This window comes from Entelurus aequoreus, linkage group LG06 (assembly GCF_033978785.1).
Source record: "Entelurus aequoreus isolate RoL-2023_Sb linkage group LG06, RoL_Eaeq_v1.1, whole genome shotgun sequence".
NCBI lineage: Eukaryota > Metazoa > Chordata > Actinopteri > Syngnathiformes > Syngnathidae > Entelurus > Entelurus aequoreus.
The window spans coordinates 9,290,510-9,310,649 of NC_084736.1; the positions used below are offsets into that span (position 1 = coordinate 9,290,510).

The 20,140-nt window shown below is 38.9% G+C and overlaps 1 protein-coding gene across 2 annotated transcripts in view; it reads left to right on the forward strand.

The window, feature by feature from the left end:
• ints1 (integrator complex subunit 1) overlaps positions 1–20,140 on the forward strand; it is a 68,574-nt gene that overhangs the window by 36,364 nt on the left and 12,070 nt on the right. The window contains exons 32-39 of one of the 2 annotated variants that reach the window (XM_062049959.1): positions 674–833; positions 905–1,036; positions 1,099–1,264; positions 5,056–5,179; positions 5,249–5,364; positions 7,014–7,101; positions 7,183–7,433; positions 15,361–15,490. In XM_062049959.1, the coding sequence (XP_061905943.1) occupies positions 674–833; positions 905–1,036; positions 1,099–1,264; positions 5,056–5,179; positions 5,249–5,364; positions 7,014–7,101; positions 7,183–7,433; positions 15,361–15,490 (1,167 nt within the window). Of the gene's footprint in view, positions 1–673; positions 834–904; positions 1,037–1,098; positions 1,265–5,055; positions 5,365–7,013; positions 7,102–7,182; positions 7,434–15,360; positions 15,491–20,140 lie in introns of both variants that reach the window. The other variant, XM_062049958.1, reaches the window with a different exon arrangement.

The following is a 20,140-nucleotide window of genomic DNA, read 5'->3' on the forward strand; positions in this document are numbered from 1 at the left end:
CAAAATAGCGTCTTTTCATGTCTTTCTTGCCATCTCCAGGTCTAAGTTAAATGTCACAGTTGTCCAACTTCTCGGTTTATGGCCATAACCTTCTACAGTACAAGTGAGAGGCATGATTTATAATCTAGAATTAACTTTCACCAACTCAGAGGCAATGCAGCAACATTGTAGCTGCGTAAGCTCCTTAGCTCTCTGTGATCATGGCGCTGTTAAAAATACTTTGTCTGCATTAGCACTTACAATAACAATATTGCTAATACTTGGTTAAATATTTAGGTCACGTCATGTTAATGGAGTATTGTTGGCGGGGTTTTTTTAGAGGGCTTTATGGGCGGAATAATGTACTCCTATCATCTGCATTCATAGCCACCTCTTAATTGCTGTATTTTACATATTAAAATGCATAAAAATAAGAAAAACATAGGTGTTCTTGTTTTACATAGGGATTGTAAATGATGGGCAAAATTTGAGAATTGGTGTGATATGGTCATATTTCCGCACTCTCAGTCAAATGACACAGCAGTTGAATCGGTTTTTTTCTTCAATTGACACACACATCGAGGCAAGGAGCGACACAGTATCACTCCTGTGCATCCATGCCTCAGTATCCTTTGACCCATCGCTTTTCATGGAAGACATCTTCTTTCAATTTCACCCTCTTTCATGTCGCCAGCGCCTCGTGCCGCAGGATGTTTCCTTCTCCTCGCTGTTCCTCAAAATCAGCGTCGAGATGCTCATCTGGCTGGACAGTCCGTCTGTGGAGGCGGGGCCTCTGAAGACCCTGCTCAAGTCCTTCATTGGCCAGAACTCTCACACGCACAGATACACTGATGGTGAGCACTTTTCTTACACGTCATAGAAATGACATTCATAACCGACAATTTTTCATCGTTTTTTTTTCCAGTACGCTCCGGCTTCCTCCACCTGGATGAGACGCTGGCATATCGCGGCGATACAGAGGTGCCGCTCAGGGCGATCATTGCGATGCTAAAAGCAGGAGCGAGATGTAACGCTGAGGCGGAGCTCATTGGAAAAGGTAATAATGAATGTTCATGCGTACCGAGGATGGGTTCTGAGTATATGCTGTTCATATTTTAGTGCTCCAAGGGCTGATGGAAGCCAAGTCTCCTTATTTGGAGGAGCTGTTGTCTCTCTTGATGACGGTCGGTACACAGAATGGGACGGCTGGCCCCGTTGCCATGGTGATATCATTGCTCCTGCAGGAAAGTGAGGAGCGTGCCGTGAAGGACGCGGCTGCAAACAGGTGAGCGACATCGAATGTCGTTACAATGTAACTGTACTTCCTCATTAAAGACAAGAACACATATATATATATATATATTTTTTTTTTATGCATTCTAACTCGTATCAATCAGCGTTTTATATACACGCTGTAAGTATATGTGTAATGTAGGGTTGTACGGTATACCGGCACTAATAAAATACCACAGTACTAATGAATTAAAAACGGTCCTATACTGCCTCTGAAAAATACCGGTACATATATTTTTTCCTGGATATTACGGCGCGCCGTCATGACATTGCTGGTAATACAAAACCCAAAACCAGTGAAGTTGGCACGTTGTGTAATTCGTAAATAAAAACAGAATGCAATGATTTGCAAATCCTTTTCAACTTATATTCAATTGAATAGACTGCAAAGACAAGATATTTAATGTTCGAACTGATAAACAACATTTTTTTTTTGCAAATAATCATTAATTTAGAATTTAATGGCAGCAAAACATTGCAAAAAAGTTGGCAAAGGGGCATTTTTACCACTGTGTTACATGGCCTTTCCTTTTAACAACACTCAGTAAACACACATTTTCAATGGGAGACACGTCTGGACTACAGGCAGGCCAGTCTAGTACCTACACTCTTTTAATATGAAGCCACGCTGTTGTAACACGTGGCTTGGCATTGTCTTGCTGAAATAAGCAGGGGCGTCCATGATAACGTTACTTGGATGGCAACATATGTTGCTCCAAAACCGGTATTTACCTTTCAGCATTAATGGTGCCTTCACAAATGTGTAAGTTACCCATGCCTTGGGCACTAATACACCCCCATACACTAACATATGCTGGCTTTTGAACTTTGCGCCTATAACAATCCGGATGGTTCTTTTCCTCTTTGTTCCGGAGGACACGACGTCCACAGTTTCCATAAACAATTGGAAATGTGGACTCGTCAGACCACAGAACACTTTTCCACTTTGCATCAGTCCATCTTAGATGAGCTCGGGACCAGCGAAGCCGGCGACAATTCTGGGTGTTGTTGATAAATGGCTTTAGCTTTGGATAGCAGAGTTTTAACTTGCACTTACAGATGTAGTGACCAACTGTAGTTACTGACAGTGATTTTCTGAAGTGGTGATATCCTTTACACACTGATGTCGCTTTTTGATCGAAGGTGAGTAATATCATCATGATACATTTAAACAGAAGTGTAGATAGAACATTTTAAAACAGAAAGTAAGCAGATATTAACAGTAAATAAACAAGTAGATTAATATTCCATTTTAAACAGAAAGTAAGCAGATATTAACAATAAATGAACAAGTAGATTAATATTCAATTTTCTACCGCTTGTCCATCATAATGTTGACAAAATAATAGGTAGATAAATGACACAATATGTTACTGCATATGTCAGCAGCCAAATTGGGAGCCTTTGTTTGTTTACTTATTACTAAAAGCGAAGTTGTCTAGAATGTTTACTATTTTTATGACAAAATAATTTTTTGATTGCAACAAGAAACATATGTTTAATGTATCATAAGATTTTCTGTGAAAATAAAGCTAACAATTACTTTTTTTTGTGGTCCCCTTTATTTAGAAAAGTATCAAAAAGTATCGAAATACATTTTGGTTACCGGTACGAAAGTATTGGTATCGGGACCGTAATGGAATTTTGTAACATGTATATTCATAATAGCATGTAATATGTACATATTTTGCTCATTTTAAGCATACTATGGAGTGTTAATTTCACAGACACATCACATCACTCGCTTTTCCCTTAAACAATAACACTACTAAGCATGACAGACTTCGTGAGAGGCAACAAAGACTACTTTGGGACATATAATGATCCAGGAGCTTATATTTTTTGAGCATGAATATAAGGAGAATGATCTACACGTTTTAAAAGCTGGATGCTAAACAGATGCAGCTTTAGTGAAACACTAATTATCATGCAGCAGTGTTGCTAAGTGCTAAACAAGTTATACAAACGATGAACATAATGAAATAATCACTAACTGTACAATGGGATGTTCCCGTTTAGATGAAGAACTAATGATAATCCTTACGAAGGGTTCAAAAAACAAACAAGTGTCTGTTCGTGTCTTTCTGCCATCTTTGGTTATAAGTAGGGATGTCCGATAATTTTGGACTGCCGATATTATCGGCCGATAAATGCTTTAAAATGTTATATCGGAAATTATAGGTATCGGTTTCAAAATTATCGGTATCTGTTTCAAAAAGTAAAATGTATGACTTTTTAAAACGCCGCTGTGTACACGGACGTAGGGAGACGTACAGAGCGCCAATAAACCTTAAAGGCACTTCCTTTGCGTGCCGGCCCAGTCACATAATATCTACGGCTTTTAACTCACACAAGTGAATGCAACGCATACTTGGTCAACAGCCATACAGGTCACACTGAGGGTGGCTGTATAAACAACTTGAACACTGTTGCAAATATGCGCCACACTGTGAACCCTCACCAAACAAGAATGACAAACACATTTTGGGAGAACATCCGCACCGTGACACAACAGAACAAATACCCAGAAACCCTTGCAGCACTAACTCTTCCGGGACGCCACACCTCAACCCCGCCGCCCCCAACCCCGCCCACCTCAACCTCCTCATGCTCTCTCAGGGAGAGCATGTCCCAAAATCCAAGCTGCTGTTTTGAGGCATGTTAAAAAAAATAATCCACTTTGTGACTTCAATAATAAATATGGCAGTGCCATGTTGGCATTTTTGTTCCATAACTCTAGTTGATTTATTTTGGAAAACCTTGTTACATTGTTTAATGCATCCAGCGGGGCATCACAACAAAGTTAGGCATAATAATGTGTTAATTCCACGACTGTATATATTGGTATCGGTTCATATCGGAATCGGTAATTAAGAGTTGGACAATATCGGGATATCGGCAAAAAAGTCATTATCGGACATCTCTAGTTATAAGTATAATGTGAAAGTTGACCAACTTCTCGGTTGCATCATAAGCTAATTTGCTGTCTGTGACCACAGTGAGGCTAAAAGTAGTTTGTCTGTGTTGGTATAATAACAATATCATGAATACTTGGTCAATTTTCAGATTTAAATGTAGTATTGTTGGCAGGTTTTGAATGTTTTTTTTAGAGGGCTTATGGACTTCCAATAGCTGCATTGTGAGCCACCTCTTCTTTGCCATATTTTACAATTTAAAAAAACAACCTTGTCTTTCATAGGAATTGTGAATGATAGGCAAAATTCCCCAAAAAGTGCAATACCACTTCAATGGTTTGTCGTTTGATTTGATATATTTTTATTTCAAATATGCAAAAAAACAAGAGCAAGCCTGATCCAATACAGTGCTATAGCCATTATAACAAAATGAAAACAATGGAGAATAAAAAAACGGGAAAATAATAAACAAAATGAGCAATGGACTTTATTTATTAATTTTTTTACATATTTGGAAAGGAGTGAGAAGAAGTTTACACTTATTTAATCCCAGCCCTTTTCTTTAAATCATAAATTACTCTGAGCTAGAACTACCTGTTTACTCTATGTACAAACTTAATGAACTTGTATATACCGGTACATAAATTATAAATATATACATACATATGCACACTATACATAGCCACACCATTACCACTAGTGATCATGGAAATGGCATCATGCCACAGCAGCAGCACCACTGCCTCAATGGGCAACCCCACACTCTTCTGTAACACAAACAAGCCAATATCAAAGCCCTTCTTCATCTCTGTACCTCTGGAATACCATGTGCCTATACTTATTTTTAAACTGTCGTTTTTGCCTGTAGCTCTGAGGTGACAAAGTCCGGGTTAAACTCGGGGCTGTTGGTGGACTGGATGGAGTATCTGGACCCAGAGGTTACGTCAGTCTGTTCTGATCTTCAGCAGAAACTTTTGTTTGCCTTGAGCAAGGTGAGAACCTCTTCATCTTGCATGGCACTGCACTGCTCTTCTTCCTTGATGCATCTTACTGTGTTTCAGGCACGAGGCACTCCAGCCTACAGGCCTTACCTTCTGGCCCTGCTCACGCATCAGTCCAACTGGGCCACGCTGCTGCAGTGTATCAGCGCCCTGCTCAGCAAGAGAAAAGAATACAAGTACGGTACCTGCAAACTATTTAGGGATGCAACGATTAACCGGTTTTACTATTAAACATGATTGAAATTGTTAGAGTTGTTTAATTGCAAAGTTTCAGTCCTCCTTACTCGCTGAAAATCAGTGGTGGCCGACCAGGGCAAGATGGCTGTTGTACTATCTGAGAGCAAAATAAGCTTATATCTTCCTGCAAAAAGCAGATACGAGCAAAACATCTAACTATGCCATGGAATAGATCTCTATACTTCATCAAAAAAAGATCTGTCGAGTGATATCAAGGAATATACGTCAGTCGCGTTCACAGACATATCAAACTATTGTGCTCCAGACATCATTCGACATGACAAAACAGATACAAACGTGGAGAAGCATGGAGGTCTACAACGTCTTTCAGTGTTTCCCATAAACTGCCAAGATACCTGTGGTGGTGGGGGCGTGGCTATGGGCGTGGTCACCATGACATCATCGAGTAATTTGCATAATTTACTACAATGATTTGATTTTCTCTAAAAAGGCTCAAAAAATGTATACTTACTAATTAATAATAACAGTTTTGTTTTAAACGTCCATCCATCCATCCATACATACATTTATGTACATATTTATATACAGATTTGAACAATAAGTTATTCACTGAAATATATTTATTAATTGTGGTCCTTACAAAAAATATGTCTTATAAAATATAAAAGCTAAAATGTCTCAAAGCTCTGCCCCTTTAATTAGTGCATACTAAATAATTTAACTTTAGCCTACTGCTACAACCATATTATTTACCAGCAACATAAAGTGAAACAGAGGCAGAGGTGTCCTGCCACAGTCAGTAACAAATAAACAGAAAACAGTAGTGGTGGTAGATAGACACAGAGCTTCATCAAACATCTGATCCACTGAACAAAGAGCTCCAAAAATCTTGAACTTTAGACTGCCATCAGTTTTACTCCCTACACTTAACCATGTGTTTCCTACTGCCTGCAGACTTTGCACCCTTTGTTATATACACATGTTGTGTTTCTAATATAAATACATTTAATAAAGTCAAATACAAATAAGGCAACAAGAGAAGTATCCTACACTTCTCTTTTGTAAAGTAAATCTGAACAGCCGATATGGGCATCTACATCAACTATATAATTTGCCTGAGAAGCTGGAGAGGACAAAAAAATATATATATATATTATTTTTATTTATTTATTTATTTTTTAATATTTTTTTTATTTTTTATATTTGTGGCGGACGTAATTCTTTCGTGGCGGGCTGCCACAAATAAATGAATGTGTGGGAAACCCTGTCTTTGTATGTGGCTGAGTCAAATAAATTGGTATCAAGACTCTCCCGGAAAAATATGCACAGTTTTTGCTCGGGTTAATTTGAATTTCACGATTTAACTTTGCGTCTACTGATGTTTGTTGCTGTTGCACGTGCCGTTTACGAGTAGTGTTTTACTCCCCGTCTTTATTCAAAATATAACTATACGTCTTTGATTTGATAATTTTTTTGTTGCGAAATTAATCAAAGCATGATAATGGTGAAACCGTGATTATTCCTCAGACTATAATTGAGACTATAAAATATATAATTGTTGCATCCCTAAAAGTATGCATTTTGTGTTACAATTCTTATGTTAAATTTTATACCAAACATCTTTCAGATTGGACCCGACTTCTGCTCTGGATTTTCTGTGGGCATGCAGCCACATCCCGCGCATCTGGCAAGGACGCGACCAGAAGATCCCTCAAGTTGGTTCCAGTCCAGTTTTCGTCTCCTTTCAGCACTGCCATGATCTCACCTATTTCCTTTTTTTCCCCCCCTCCCTACAGAAAAAAACTGAAAAGTTTGTGTTGCGCCTCAACTCCGAGGAGCTCATCAGCCTGGTGGATCTGATTCTGGCCGAGTCGAAACTCAACGTCCGCAACTCCCCGCACGACGAAAAGAGCGTGGCGGAGGAAGCTTGCTGCTCTCTCATTCAGGCCAGGGTTCCTCTACTTCGCTCGTACTGCAACGGCCGCCTGGAGAACATCAAGAAAGTGTCCGAGTACCTCATCAGCTGTACCAAAAAGTGGGAGGACAGGTGGGTGGTGCCGCTTTTAAGATTGTTTCCAAAGGTCGAAGACAGACAGTCATGCTTATTTCTACAAAACCCAAAACCAGTGAAGTTGGCACGTTGTGTAAATGATAAATAAAAACAGAATACAATGATTTGCAAATCCTTTTCGACTTATATTCAACTGAATAGACTGCAAAGACAAGATATTTAATGTTCCAACTGAGAAACTCAATTTTTTTTGCAAATAATCATTAACTTAGAATTTAATGGCAGCAACACATTGCAAAAAAGTTGGCACAGGGGCATTTTTACCACTGTGTTACATGGCCTTTCCTTTTAACAACACTCAGTAAACGTTTGGGAACTGAGGAGACACATTTTTGAAGCTTTTCAGGTGGAATTCTTTCCCATTCTTGCTTGATGTACAGCTTAAGTTGTTCAACAGTCCGGGATCTCCGTTGTGGTATTTTAGGCTTCATAATGCGCCACACATTTTCAACGGGAGACCGGTCAGGACTACAGGCTATGAAACCACACTGTTGTAACACGTGCAGAATGTGGCTTGGCATTGTCTAGCTTAAATAAGCAGGGGCGCCCATGATTACGTTGCTTGGATGGCAACATATGTTGCTCCAAAACCTGTATGTACCTTTCAGCATTAATGGTGCCTTCACAGATGTGTAAGTTACCCGTGCCTTTGGCAATAATACACCCCCATACCATCACAGATGCTGGCTTTTCAACTCTGCACCTATAACAATCCAGAGGGTTCTTTTCCTCTTTGTTCCGGAGGACGCAACGTCCAAAGTTTCCAAAAAAAATTTGAAATGTGGACTCGTCAGACCACAGAAGACTTTTACACTTTGCATCAGTCCATCTAAGCTTGTGCCCAGCGAAGCCGGCGGCGTTTCTGGGTGTTGTTGATAAATGGCTTTCGCTTTGCATAGTACAGTTTTAACTTGCACTAACTGATATAGTGACAAACTGTAGTTACTGACAGTGGTTTTCTGAAGTGTTCCTGAGCTCATGTGGTGATATCCTTTACATGCAATGTTGGTTTTCAGCCTTGCTGCTTACATGCAGGGATTTCTTCAGATTCTCTGAACCATGCATACATGTATCATTTGTTTTCAAAACGCTTACAAAAAAGTGGGACCCCAAAAATGTACTGTGGGACCCCATTTTTATGACTTGATGGGGTCCCTGGGACCCCATTTTGAAGATTCCTAGCGCCAATTAAGCGCCATGTTTACCTTTGGTTAATGACTGGACTATAATACAATGAAAGACCCACCGTGTTTGCTTATTGGAGGACAATTAGATGTTAAAGGCCTACTGAAAGCCACTACTACCGACCACGCAGTCTGATAGTTTATATATCAATGATGAAATCTTAACATTGAAACACATGCCAATACGGCCGGGTTAACTTATAAAGTGCAATTTTAAATTTCCCGCCACACTTCCGGTTGAAAAACTCCTTTGGATATGATTTATGCGCGTGACGTCACAAAATCCACGGAAGTGGTTGGACCCCATCGAACCCGATACAGAAACCTCTTGTTTTCTTCGACAAAATTCCACAGTATTCTGGACATCTGTGTTGGTGAATCTTTTGCAATTTGTTTCATGAACAATGGAGGCTGCAAAGAAGAACATTGTAGGTGGGATCGATCGGTGTATTAGCGGCTAATTACAATACTTACAGCAACACAACAAGGACTACTTACTACGCCTAGCCGATGCTTGCCGCCAAACCCACGGATGAAGTCCTTCGTCGCGCCGTCAAACGCTGGAACGCAGGTGAGCACGGCTGTTGATGGGAAGATGAGGGCTGGCTGGCGTAGGTGGAGCGCTAATGTTTTTATCATAGTTCTGTGAGGTCCGGTTGCTAAGTTGCTAAATTAGCCTTAGCGTCGTTAGCAACAGCATTGTTAAGCCTTACCAGGCTGAGAATTTTTAACCGTGTAGTTACATGTACATGGTTTAATAGTATTGTTGATCTTCTGTCTATCCTTCCAGTCAGGGGTTTATTTCTTTTGTTTCTATCTTCATTTGAGAACGATGCTATCACGTTAGCTCAGTAGCTAAGTGTGTCACCGATGTATTGTCGTGGAGATAAAAGGCCTACTGAAATGATTTTTTAAAATTTAAACAGGAATAGCAGATCCATTCTATGTGTCATACTTGATCATTTCGCGATATTGCCATATTTTTGCTGAAAGGATTTAGTAGAGAAAATCGACGATAAAGTTCGCAACTTTTGCTCGCTGATAAAAAAAAGCCTTGCCTGTACCGGAAGTAGCATGACGTCACAGGAGCTAGTATTCCTCACAATTCCCCGTTGTTTACAATGGAGCGAGAGAGATTCGGACAGAGAAAGTGATGATTACCCCATTAATTTGAGCGAGGATGAAAGATTCGTAGATGAGGAACGTTACAGTGAAGGACTTGAGAGGCAGCGACGGACGTATCTTTTTTCGCTCTGACCGTAACTTAGGTACAAGCTGGCTCATTGGATTCCACACTCTCTCCTTTTTCTATTGTGGATCACGGATTTGTATTTTAAACCACCTCGGATACTATATCCTCTTGAAAATGAGAGTCGAGAATGCGAAATGGACATTCAGTGCCTTTTATCTCCACGACAATACATCGGCGAAATGCTTTAGCTACGAGCTAACGTGATAGCATCTTGCTTTAACTGCATATAGAAACAAAAGAAATAAACCCCTGACTGGAAGGATAGATAGAAAATCAACAATACTATTAAACCGTGGACATGTAAATACACGGTTAATGCTTTCCAGGCTGGCGAAGGTTAACAATGCTGTGCTAACGACGCCATTGAAGCTAACTTAGCAACCGGACTGCACAGAGCTATGCTAAAAACATTAGCTCTCCACCTACGTCAGCCAGCCCTCATTTGCTCATCAACACCCGTGCTCACCTGCGTTCCAGCAATCGGCAGAAGGACGAAGGACTTCACCCGATGCGTTTGGCGGCCTGGAGACGTAGGAAGTCAAGGTGAGGTCGGCGGCTAGCGCGTCTGCTCTCCAACAAAGTCCTCCTGGTTGTGTTGCTGTAGTCCGCTGCTAATACACCGATCCCACCTACAACTGTCTTCTTTGCAGCCTTCATTGTCCATTAAAAAAATTGCAAAAGATGTCCAGAATACTGTGGAATTATGAAATGAAAACAGAGCTTTTTGTATAGGATTCTACGGGGTACCATAACTTCCGTTACTCGGACTTCGTCACACGCATACGTCATCATACCGCGATGTTTCAGCCGGATATTTCCCGGGAAGTTTTAAATGTCACTTTATAAGTTAACCCGGCCGTATTGGCATGTGTTGCAATGTTAAGATTTCATCATTGATATATAAACTATCAGACTGCGTGGTCGGTAGTAGTGGCTTTCAGTAGGCCTTTAAAAGTCACTTTAAATGTCCATTTCACGTTCTCGACTCTCATTTTCAAGAGGATATAGTATCCGAGGTGGTTTAAAATACAAATCCGTGATCCACAATAAAAAAAGGAGAGAGTGTGGAATCCAATGAGCCAGCTTGTACCTAAGTTACGGTCAGAGCGAAAAAAGATACGTCCATCACTGCCTCTCCAGTCCTTCACTGTAACGTTCCTCATCTACGAATCTTTCATCCTCGCTCAAATTAATGGGGTAATCGTCGCTTTGTCGCTCCGAATCTCTCGCTCCATTGTAAACAACGGGGAATTGTGAGGAATACTAGCTCCTGTGACGTCACGCTACTTCCGGTACAGGCAAGGCAAAAGTTGCGAACTTTATCGTCAATTTTCTCTACTAAATCCTTTCAGCAAAAATATGGCAATATCGCGAAATGATCAAGTATGACACATAGAATGGATCTGCTATTCCCGTTTAAGTAAAAAAAATTCATTTCAGTAGGCCTTTAACTTTTTTCAGTGATTTTAGATGCAAGCCGATACTTGTTTTTTTTTGCTGATATCGGTCCAATATCAATAGCGGATCGTGACACCCCTAGTCATTATCTTTGTACAGTTGTGATACAACTTTTGCAGGTGTTAAGGAATACTTCACATATAAGGAGGTAGTGTGTTCTCCCCAATTAGCCCAATCGGTGAGTGATTTTATTTTGCCCCTGATCAACTTGGGTCCAAATCCCGCCGAGTTCCTTTTAACGGTGCTGATGAACTCTACAACGTCCGCCTCTGTCAGCCACAATGCTGCGTGCGGACCATGGAAAAACCCGATAATTAGGTCTATTGGTGTGAAATTAAAACCGGCAGAAGTCGTCTGCACCGTGATCTCTTTAAAAGCTCAGTGCGTTATAATGAAGCCGAGAGGATTAAGGCTGCAGCGCTAAAACTCGCCTGTGTTGTGAGCCCCTGTCAGAGATCAGGGTGCAACTCTTTGTGGAGACCAACCCTACTTTTTTTTTTTTTCCCAACCAACGTGTCTGTGCTTATTAAAAGCGCTTTAATGAGGAAACTTTGGCCAAGGTCAAACAAAATTAGCTCTCATATTACAGTATTTTTTTTAAGCGCAGCTAAGATGTCTGAGCAGAAGCGGTTAAAACACGGCCCCATAAATACAAAGTAAAGATTCTCGGCCTTGTGTTGTGGATGTTGTGCTCAGTCTTCACAGCCAGATAAGCTGCTGTTGATTCCAATTACACAGCAACAACAAGCCTCGCTTTACTCAAGGTCGCTCCGGCTGCTGTAAACTGTCTCGTTAGCGGAGTCGGGCTCTCTCCCTTTAGAGGATTTTACATGAAATGGTAAAAGACATGAAGGCAAATAAATATGTTGTTGCTTTTCATGAGCTCAGTTTGTTTTTACTGCATGTGAATTGTTGTCGTTTGTGAAAGGACACAAAAGATGGCTGTGATCTGGTATCAAGAGGCTTGGAAAAGTGTCACTTTCATGATGTTAATACCAATGTATGGTGGCACTAGTTTCAGGGATTGGAGCGAGTTGTGTTAATGTAGGTCATTTTGCTTGCTGTTAGTGTCAGGTTCACACACTGATTACATCTATTAAACAAGACAAGAAGCAAGGAATTAAACAGAGACAGAATTAAATTTGGCTCAATTGAGGAGAAACGTCTAGACCAGTGGTTTAACCTTGTTGGAGGTACCGAACCCCTCCAGTTTCATATGTGCATCCACCAAACCCTTCTTTAGTGGAAAATAAAATGTTTTTGTTCTTTTCAAATTCAAGACAAATTTATATGTTTTTTTACACAAAATGAACCGTGCATGAACATCACCTTGTTCAAAGAAGAAAACCAACACAGTGCATGAACCCACAACAAATTACACACCTGCAAATCAGATGGAAAATTAGAGGGAACATTCTTTGGGGGTATCCATAATACGCCGATAGGAAGACGTTTTTATTTACACTATGAGTCGCTCCGCCGAACCCCTGAGGCCGACTCACCGAACCCCTAGGGTTCGACCGAACCCCTAGGGTTCGATCGAACCCAGGTTAAGAACCACTGGTCTAGACACTGTACCATTGTATAGTGTCTCACGCTCTGACGAAAGATTGTATGCCTCCTCTTTAATTTGGTCTTTCCCTGATTACATGGCAACAGCTGTTTCTAAGAGAGGGGAGTCGTAAACAGCCATCGCCTTTGATTACAAACAGTTCAAAGAAAAGGTCGTAAAACAGTTCAAAGAAAAGGTCGTAAAAGAGTTCAAAGAAGAGGTCGTAAAACAGTTCAAAGAAGAGGTGCCTGGAACTTGCGCGGGTCCTGCTTTCTCTCCGCTTTGTAGTTCTCGGGTCAAGAAAAAATCTTTCTGTGGATTACAATACATGAAAGAAACAGAACACCTTCATGTTGCTTCCCATCCTACACGGTGGAGTTTTACAAGCCTTCTTCTTGGTAGGATCAAAGACAGCTTTTGTCCTCTCGCCGGGAACTCATGGCAACACAAAGTTTTGTGATAACTTAAATACAATTATTCTGACATTTAGCATGTTGATACTGGATTTAGGAAGGATGTATTCAACTAAATTTTTAGGAATCTATATAGATGACCAATCAAATTGGAAACTGCACATAAATATACTCAAAGATGGCAAAAAATATTGCTATGTTGTATCAAATTAAAAACTCTGTAAATCAAAATGCTCTCAACATGTTGTATTACTCTTTTGTACTCCCATATCTCAATTATTGTGTTGAAATCTGGAGAAATAATTATAAATCAAACAACTGTATGTTCTTACTTCAAAAGAAATCCATTAGAATTGTAAATTATGCGGGTTTTTATGATCATACCAATGCTCTTTTTATTAAATTAAAAACATTAAAACTGCACGATATTGTTGACCTCTACAGGGCTATTGTGACGTATAAAGCTCATAACCGTCTACAGGAGAGGTTCAAAAACCAGGGAGAGTCCGTATGACCTCAGAGGTTCAGCTGTCCTAAGAACTAAGCAAACCTAAGGACTATCTTAAAAAGTAGATGTGTTTCTGTCGGGGGTGGTGTTCATCCGTGGAACAGCTTGGATGATGCCTTAAAATGTTCCACTTCCATTCACACATTTAAAAAAATGACCAATGTCTTAGAAAAATATATTGCTCTTCAATCAACACCAGTAGTTAATACTATGATCGATGTTTGTTACAAATCTAAATGTGGGACATAAATAATAATGATGGTAATAATAATAATAATAATACATTTTCTTTGGTATAGTGCTTTTCAGAGTACTCAAAGATGCTTTACAGGATAAAAAATTTCAATATAAAACAGTTCAAAGTAATAATATAAAATACAGGAAATTTAAAAGCAGTACATTGTAAAATACATAATAATACAGGACAATTACATAGTATAAATAAATAGTATAAGTGTTTGTATATTATTGGTACAAATGTTTACCAACACGTGTACAGGGATATTCCTCTCAGTCAACCTACGCAGTGGCCTTGTGGTTAGAGTGTCCGCCCTGAGATGAGATGAGTCATACCAAAGACTATAAAAATGGGACCCATTACCTCCCTGCTTGGCACTCAGCATCAAGGGTTGGAATTGGGGGTTAAACCATCAAAAGTTATTCCCGGGCGTGGCCACCACTGCTGCTCACTGCTCCCCTCACCTCCCAGGGGGTGATCAAGGGTGATGGGTCTAATGCGGAGAATAATTTCGCCACACCTAGTGTGTGTGTGATAATCATTGGTACTTTAACTTTAACTTTCTATGTCTTTACTGTGTATACATTTTCCTGAGGGAACTCTCCTGAAGGAATCAATAAAGTACTATCTATATTTGAACAGTGTTCATGTTGTGTGCAAGGTGTATTTATAATATGTTGTGTAAAGGAAATTTCACATTTCTATGACGCTCAAGAGTCCGATGTCTCCTGGTTTTACTACATCTTGTATTTTAGATTGTTTATAGGGTTAGGCGAAATTAGTGCTCGACTTCAGCCTAAACCCTTCCGGTCTGTAAAAAGGTCATTTTATGAATGTAAAACTGTTAGTTTATTTTGTTGACCACTAAACCGAAGAAATAATAAACTAAACTAGGGCTGCAACTAACGATTAATTTGACAATCGATTAATCTGTCGATTATTACTTTGTTTAATCGATTAATAATCAGATAAAAGAGACAAACTAAATTTCTATCCTTTCCAGTATTTTATTGAAAAAAACAGCATACTGGCACCATACTTATTTTTATTATTGTTTCTCAGCTGTTTGTACATATTGCAGTTTATAAATAAAGGTTTATAAAAAATGTAAAAAATAAATTTAAAAAAATAAAAATTTAAATAAATTGCCTCTCCGCATGCGCATAGCATAGATCCAAGAAATCGATGACTAAATTAATCGCCAACTATTTTTATAATCGATTTTAATCGATTTAATCGATTAGTTGTTGCAGCCCTAAACTAAACTAACTGTGCTTTGTTCCTCTTCACCCTCTCAGCACAATGAGTAAGCGCTGCCAGAACTTGCTACTGCAGATCTATCTCCACTTCCCGGAGGTCATCCAGCACGTCGCCTTGCCCGATGGCACGTTAAGCAGCGGGGGGACAGCAGACGGCAGCACCTGCAAGGTAACACCTTTGTCTTAAAGTGTCTCATACGAACCATTCTATCGAATCCTTGCCGTGTTTGTCGCAAGGAAATAGAATGCGTAAATGCCCAATAAAATTAACGTGCACTGCATTTTAATAGTATTGCATATTCATTAGTAAATAAAATGTAAAATATTTCACTAACTTTAACTCCCTTGAATCCTGGAAACATGTGTCCCCGCTCCCAAAAATTAAAGTTAAGTACCAATGATTGTCACACACACACTAGGTGTGGTGAAATTTATCCTCTGCATACATGCATATATATATATATATATTAGAGATGTCCGATAATATCGGTCTGCCGATATTATCGGCCGATAAATGCGTTAAAATGTAATATCGGAAATGATCGGTATCGTTTTTTTTATTATCAGTATCGTTTTTTTTTGTTTTTTTTGTTTTTTTGTTTTTTTATTAAATCCACATAAAAAACACAAGATACACTTACAATTAGTGCACCAACCCAAAAAACCTCCCTCCCCCATTTACACTCATTCAGACTCATTCTAACAAAAGGGTTGTTTCTTTCTGTTATTAATATTCTGGTTCCTACATTATATATCAATGTATATCAATACAGTCTGCAAGGGATACAGTCCGTAAGCACACATGATTGTGCGTGCTGCTGGTCCACTAATAATACTAACCTTTAACAGTTAATTTTAAAAATTTTCATTAATTACTAGTTTCTATGTAACTGTTTTTATATTGTTTTACTTTCTTTTTTATTCAAGAAAATGTTTTTAATTTATTCATCTTATTTTATTTTATTCATTTTTTTTTTTAAAAGTACCTTATCTTCACCATAACTGGTTGTCCAAATTAGGCATAATGTGTTAATTCCACGACTGTATATATCGGTTGATATCGGTATCGGTAATTAAAGAGTTGGACAATATCGGCATATCGGATATTGGCAAAAAGCCATTATCGGACATCCCTAATATATATATATATATATATATATATATATATATATATATATATATATATATATATGCACAGTACAGGCCAAAAGTTTGGACACACCTCATTCAATGCGTTTTTTTAATTTTCATGACTATTTACGTTGTAAATTGTCACTGAAGGCATCATGTGGAGTTATGTACTTAACAAAAAAAAAGGTGAAATAACTGAAAACATGTTTTATATTCTAGTTTCATCAAAATAGCCACCATTTGCTCTGATTACTGCTTTGCACACTTTTGGCATTCTCTCCATGAGCTTCAAGCACACCTGTGAAGTGAAAACCGTTTCAGGTGACTACCTCCTGAAGGTCATCGAGAGAATTCCAAGAGTGTGCGAAGTAGTCAGAGCAAAGGGTGGCTATTTTTAAGAAACTAGAATATAAAACACATTTTCAGTTATTTCACCTTTTTTTTTTTGTTAAGTACATAACTCCACATGTGTTCATTCATAGTTTTGATGCCTTCAGTGACAATCTACAATGTAAATAGTCATGAAAATAAAGAAAACACATTGAATGAGAAGGTGTGTACAAACTTTTGGCCTGTACTGTATATATAAAGCATTTAAATCCTTCAGATGTTTTATTTTCATCCATGTTTGTGTTACTCCTTATCTCAGCTATACTTTATTTTCCTTTAAAAAACGAGTTAAAATTCCCACTTAAGTCCATGGTCCTGGGTTTTTATCAAGCACATTATGCACGGAAAAATGTGAATACTCACATGGTCCAAAGGAAGTTGCATCATTTAGGCCTTTGAAAGGCCAAAAAAGAAAGTTAATCTGTTTTTCCTGTATATTTGAGGATATTTCTACTACAGCGCAGTTCTGTAATCTATTTTTTGGGATATATTTTCTTTTTTAAATATATATTTTTTGTTGAAAAACTGTTGCGTGCTTAGTGCCAACATGCTATCAGCATAAATGCCATATAGCTATATTTCATGTATTTGTTAATCTAAGCTAAAAATTCAAATTCTGTTACTTTCAGTCCTCTTTGGCGGTACCCTATACGAAAAAAAATACTTTGTCTGAGGTGTGCCCAGACACATTTTATATGTGTAATATCACATTTAGTTTTTAAAAAAGACAAAAATTTAATTTTTTTTTTTAGACATTTCTAACATGCTTTTAAGGAGTACATTTGTAGCAGTGTTGTTTTCGTCAACGATGACGATGACGAAATAATTTCGTTGACGCCACTTTTTTTCATGACGATAACGAGACGGTGACGAGATAAACATGTCTCTCTGATGACGAAAACATGACGAGACGTGTGTGAGTTTTCGTTGACGAGACGAGAACGAACGAAAATGTTAGTGGGTAATCGGTCAGACGTTTAAAATGCATGACATTTCTGTTTATTGTGTGTGTCAATTAAAACCACGCCCGCCAACTGGCGTGCAGCGCACAACGTGCTCAACACGTCAGACTGTTGTTACTCATCAGGCAATGGACCCTGATGGCGGCGGCAGTTTCAACACAGGGGCTCGGTGGTCGCAAACGTAGAGACGACATATGGGTGTATTTTAAATATAACCCAGCAGATAAAAAAACAGAGTGTATTGTGAAGGAAGACGGGGACAAATGTGGCCACAAAATATGCGGAAAAAATACGACCAACCTTAAGCGGCACCTTTAAGGCTCGCCACAAGGATATTTTTTCGAAGGTAAGTTACAAATGCTGTTAACATAATCGATAAATGTCATAGTAAGCTAATACATTAGTACATTTTCCACATACTCCTGGCGCAAATGGGCTGCTAACTTCAGGCTAAAGTTAGCTTTTGTTACGCTAACGTCAATTCATTATGTGTGTGTTACTTTAGCACAGGGGTGGGCAATTAATTTTTACTGTGGGCCGCATGAGCTACCCGAGCACTGCTGGAGGGCCACATCGACAATATTTCAATTAAATTTTGCTCAATATTATTTTTGATATATACCGTAAGATAAATAATAATAATAATAATCATAATAGTAATACTTCAACATAGTGTGTGTAACAGCATTCCATGACTAATATATATAAATTAACATTAATAATAAATGACAGTAAAATAAGCACACGTATGACTGAGGAGTCATAGTGTAACTTTGTGTGGTGTTTGAGTTGTCCGACTTTTTGTGTGGCCTTAAACGCACCAGTGGTTTAGTGCTATGCGTGTTGGTGACAGATGACAAGTTGGTTTTGGCCTGGTTTGTACGGCAGAAAATGACTAGTTTTTCGAGATAGAATTGTTTTACTCATGTTTTTGGTGTGGTTATGTCTGAATATAAACAGTTTTGTTCAATAAAGTGATCTATATAATTCCTGTCCTCGAAGCATCTCGATAGACGTTACAATAATTGAACGGTGTTCAATTGAACGGTGTTGACGAACACCATTAGGGCTGCTTGTTGTCACTGTCACTCAAAGTTGCATTGCAAAATTCCATAGAATAAATATGTTTATTTTGTTTAGAATTCAGATGGGATTTGATTTGATGCGCGGCATATATACTTGCTGCGCGCAGCGGACGCTTGAGCAGTGCGCAATTGCGCAGGCACGCACCTTAGGTGAGGGGACGTTGCTTTGCAGTTCATGTGTTGTTGAAAACACGGCATTCCTCATCAACTTTTCTCTTTTTGGCGTCTCGGGTGTAAACCGTGCATCACTTGTCGCTGCATGTGCACCTTCACTCGCAGGTTACACACGGACACACGCCCATAAATAATACTTTTCAAAATAAAAGCAGCACAGTTGTATTGCGCGCAGGACATAGATGTTTTGTCAACTTTATTTTGTAATTGCAGTTGTTCACATTCACTCACAATCACGCATACGTCCACACGGAAGTAATACAAATAACGATTTTCAAAACAAAAGCAGCACCGTTGTATTGCACACTCGACATAGATACTTTTTCAAATGTATTTTGTAATTTATAATTGGCCTCACGCGGCCCGGACAGGGACGCACAAAAGGCCGGATGCGGCCCGCGGGCCGCAGAATGCCCAGGTCTGCTTTAGCAGCATGTTTAGCCATGTTTACATTCAGTGACGGTGTGGTTATCTCTTTGTGAGTACGTTCTGTCAGCACGTAACTTGATATGTTAAACAGGTCGAGTTACTGTTATACATAGAGTCTGCTAGCTTTAGCCTAAAAGCCACAAGTGACGTTGTGCAGCCCCATTAAGGAATCAGGAATTAATTGATTATTTTATTACATGGTTTGCACAAATTAAAGAGAGTGGTGTTGTATGATATCTGTTGTAATTGCACTGGCAGACAGGGCCAAGTTGAGCATATGTGTTCCTCATCCATCACTCATATGTTTGGCATGTTTATGTTCATTGTACTTTAACAAATTCTGAGAAATAAAGCCACAATTGCTGAAGTAGAATGTTTTTGTTTTTTGGCTTTTTGGAGTAATGAACTTTGATTCCACTTTTACCACTTTATCTGTGTGTAATACACAATCCTTGGATCAGAAATTTGCTGTTGGGTGGAAACTTTATATGTCTAAAACCATTCCTTTATTGTTATTATTTGTGAAAATAGCAGGGGCCGTACTTATCAAGCTTCTTAGAGTGCCATTTTACACTTAAGTCCTGAGAATTTGCGAAATTTAGTCCTACTCTCAAACTTAAGAATAAAAGCTTTTTATCAACGTTCTTA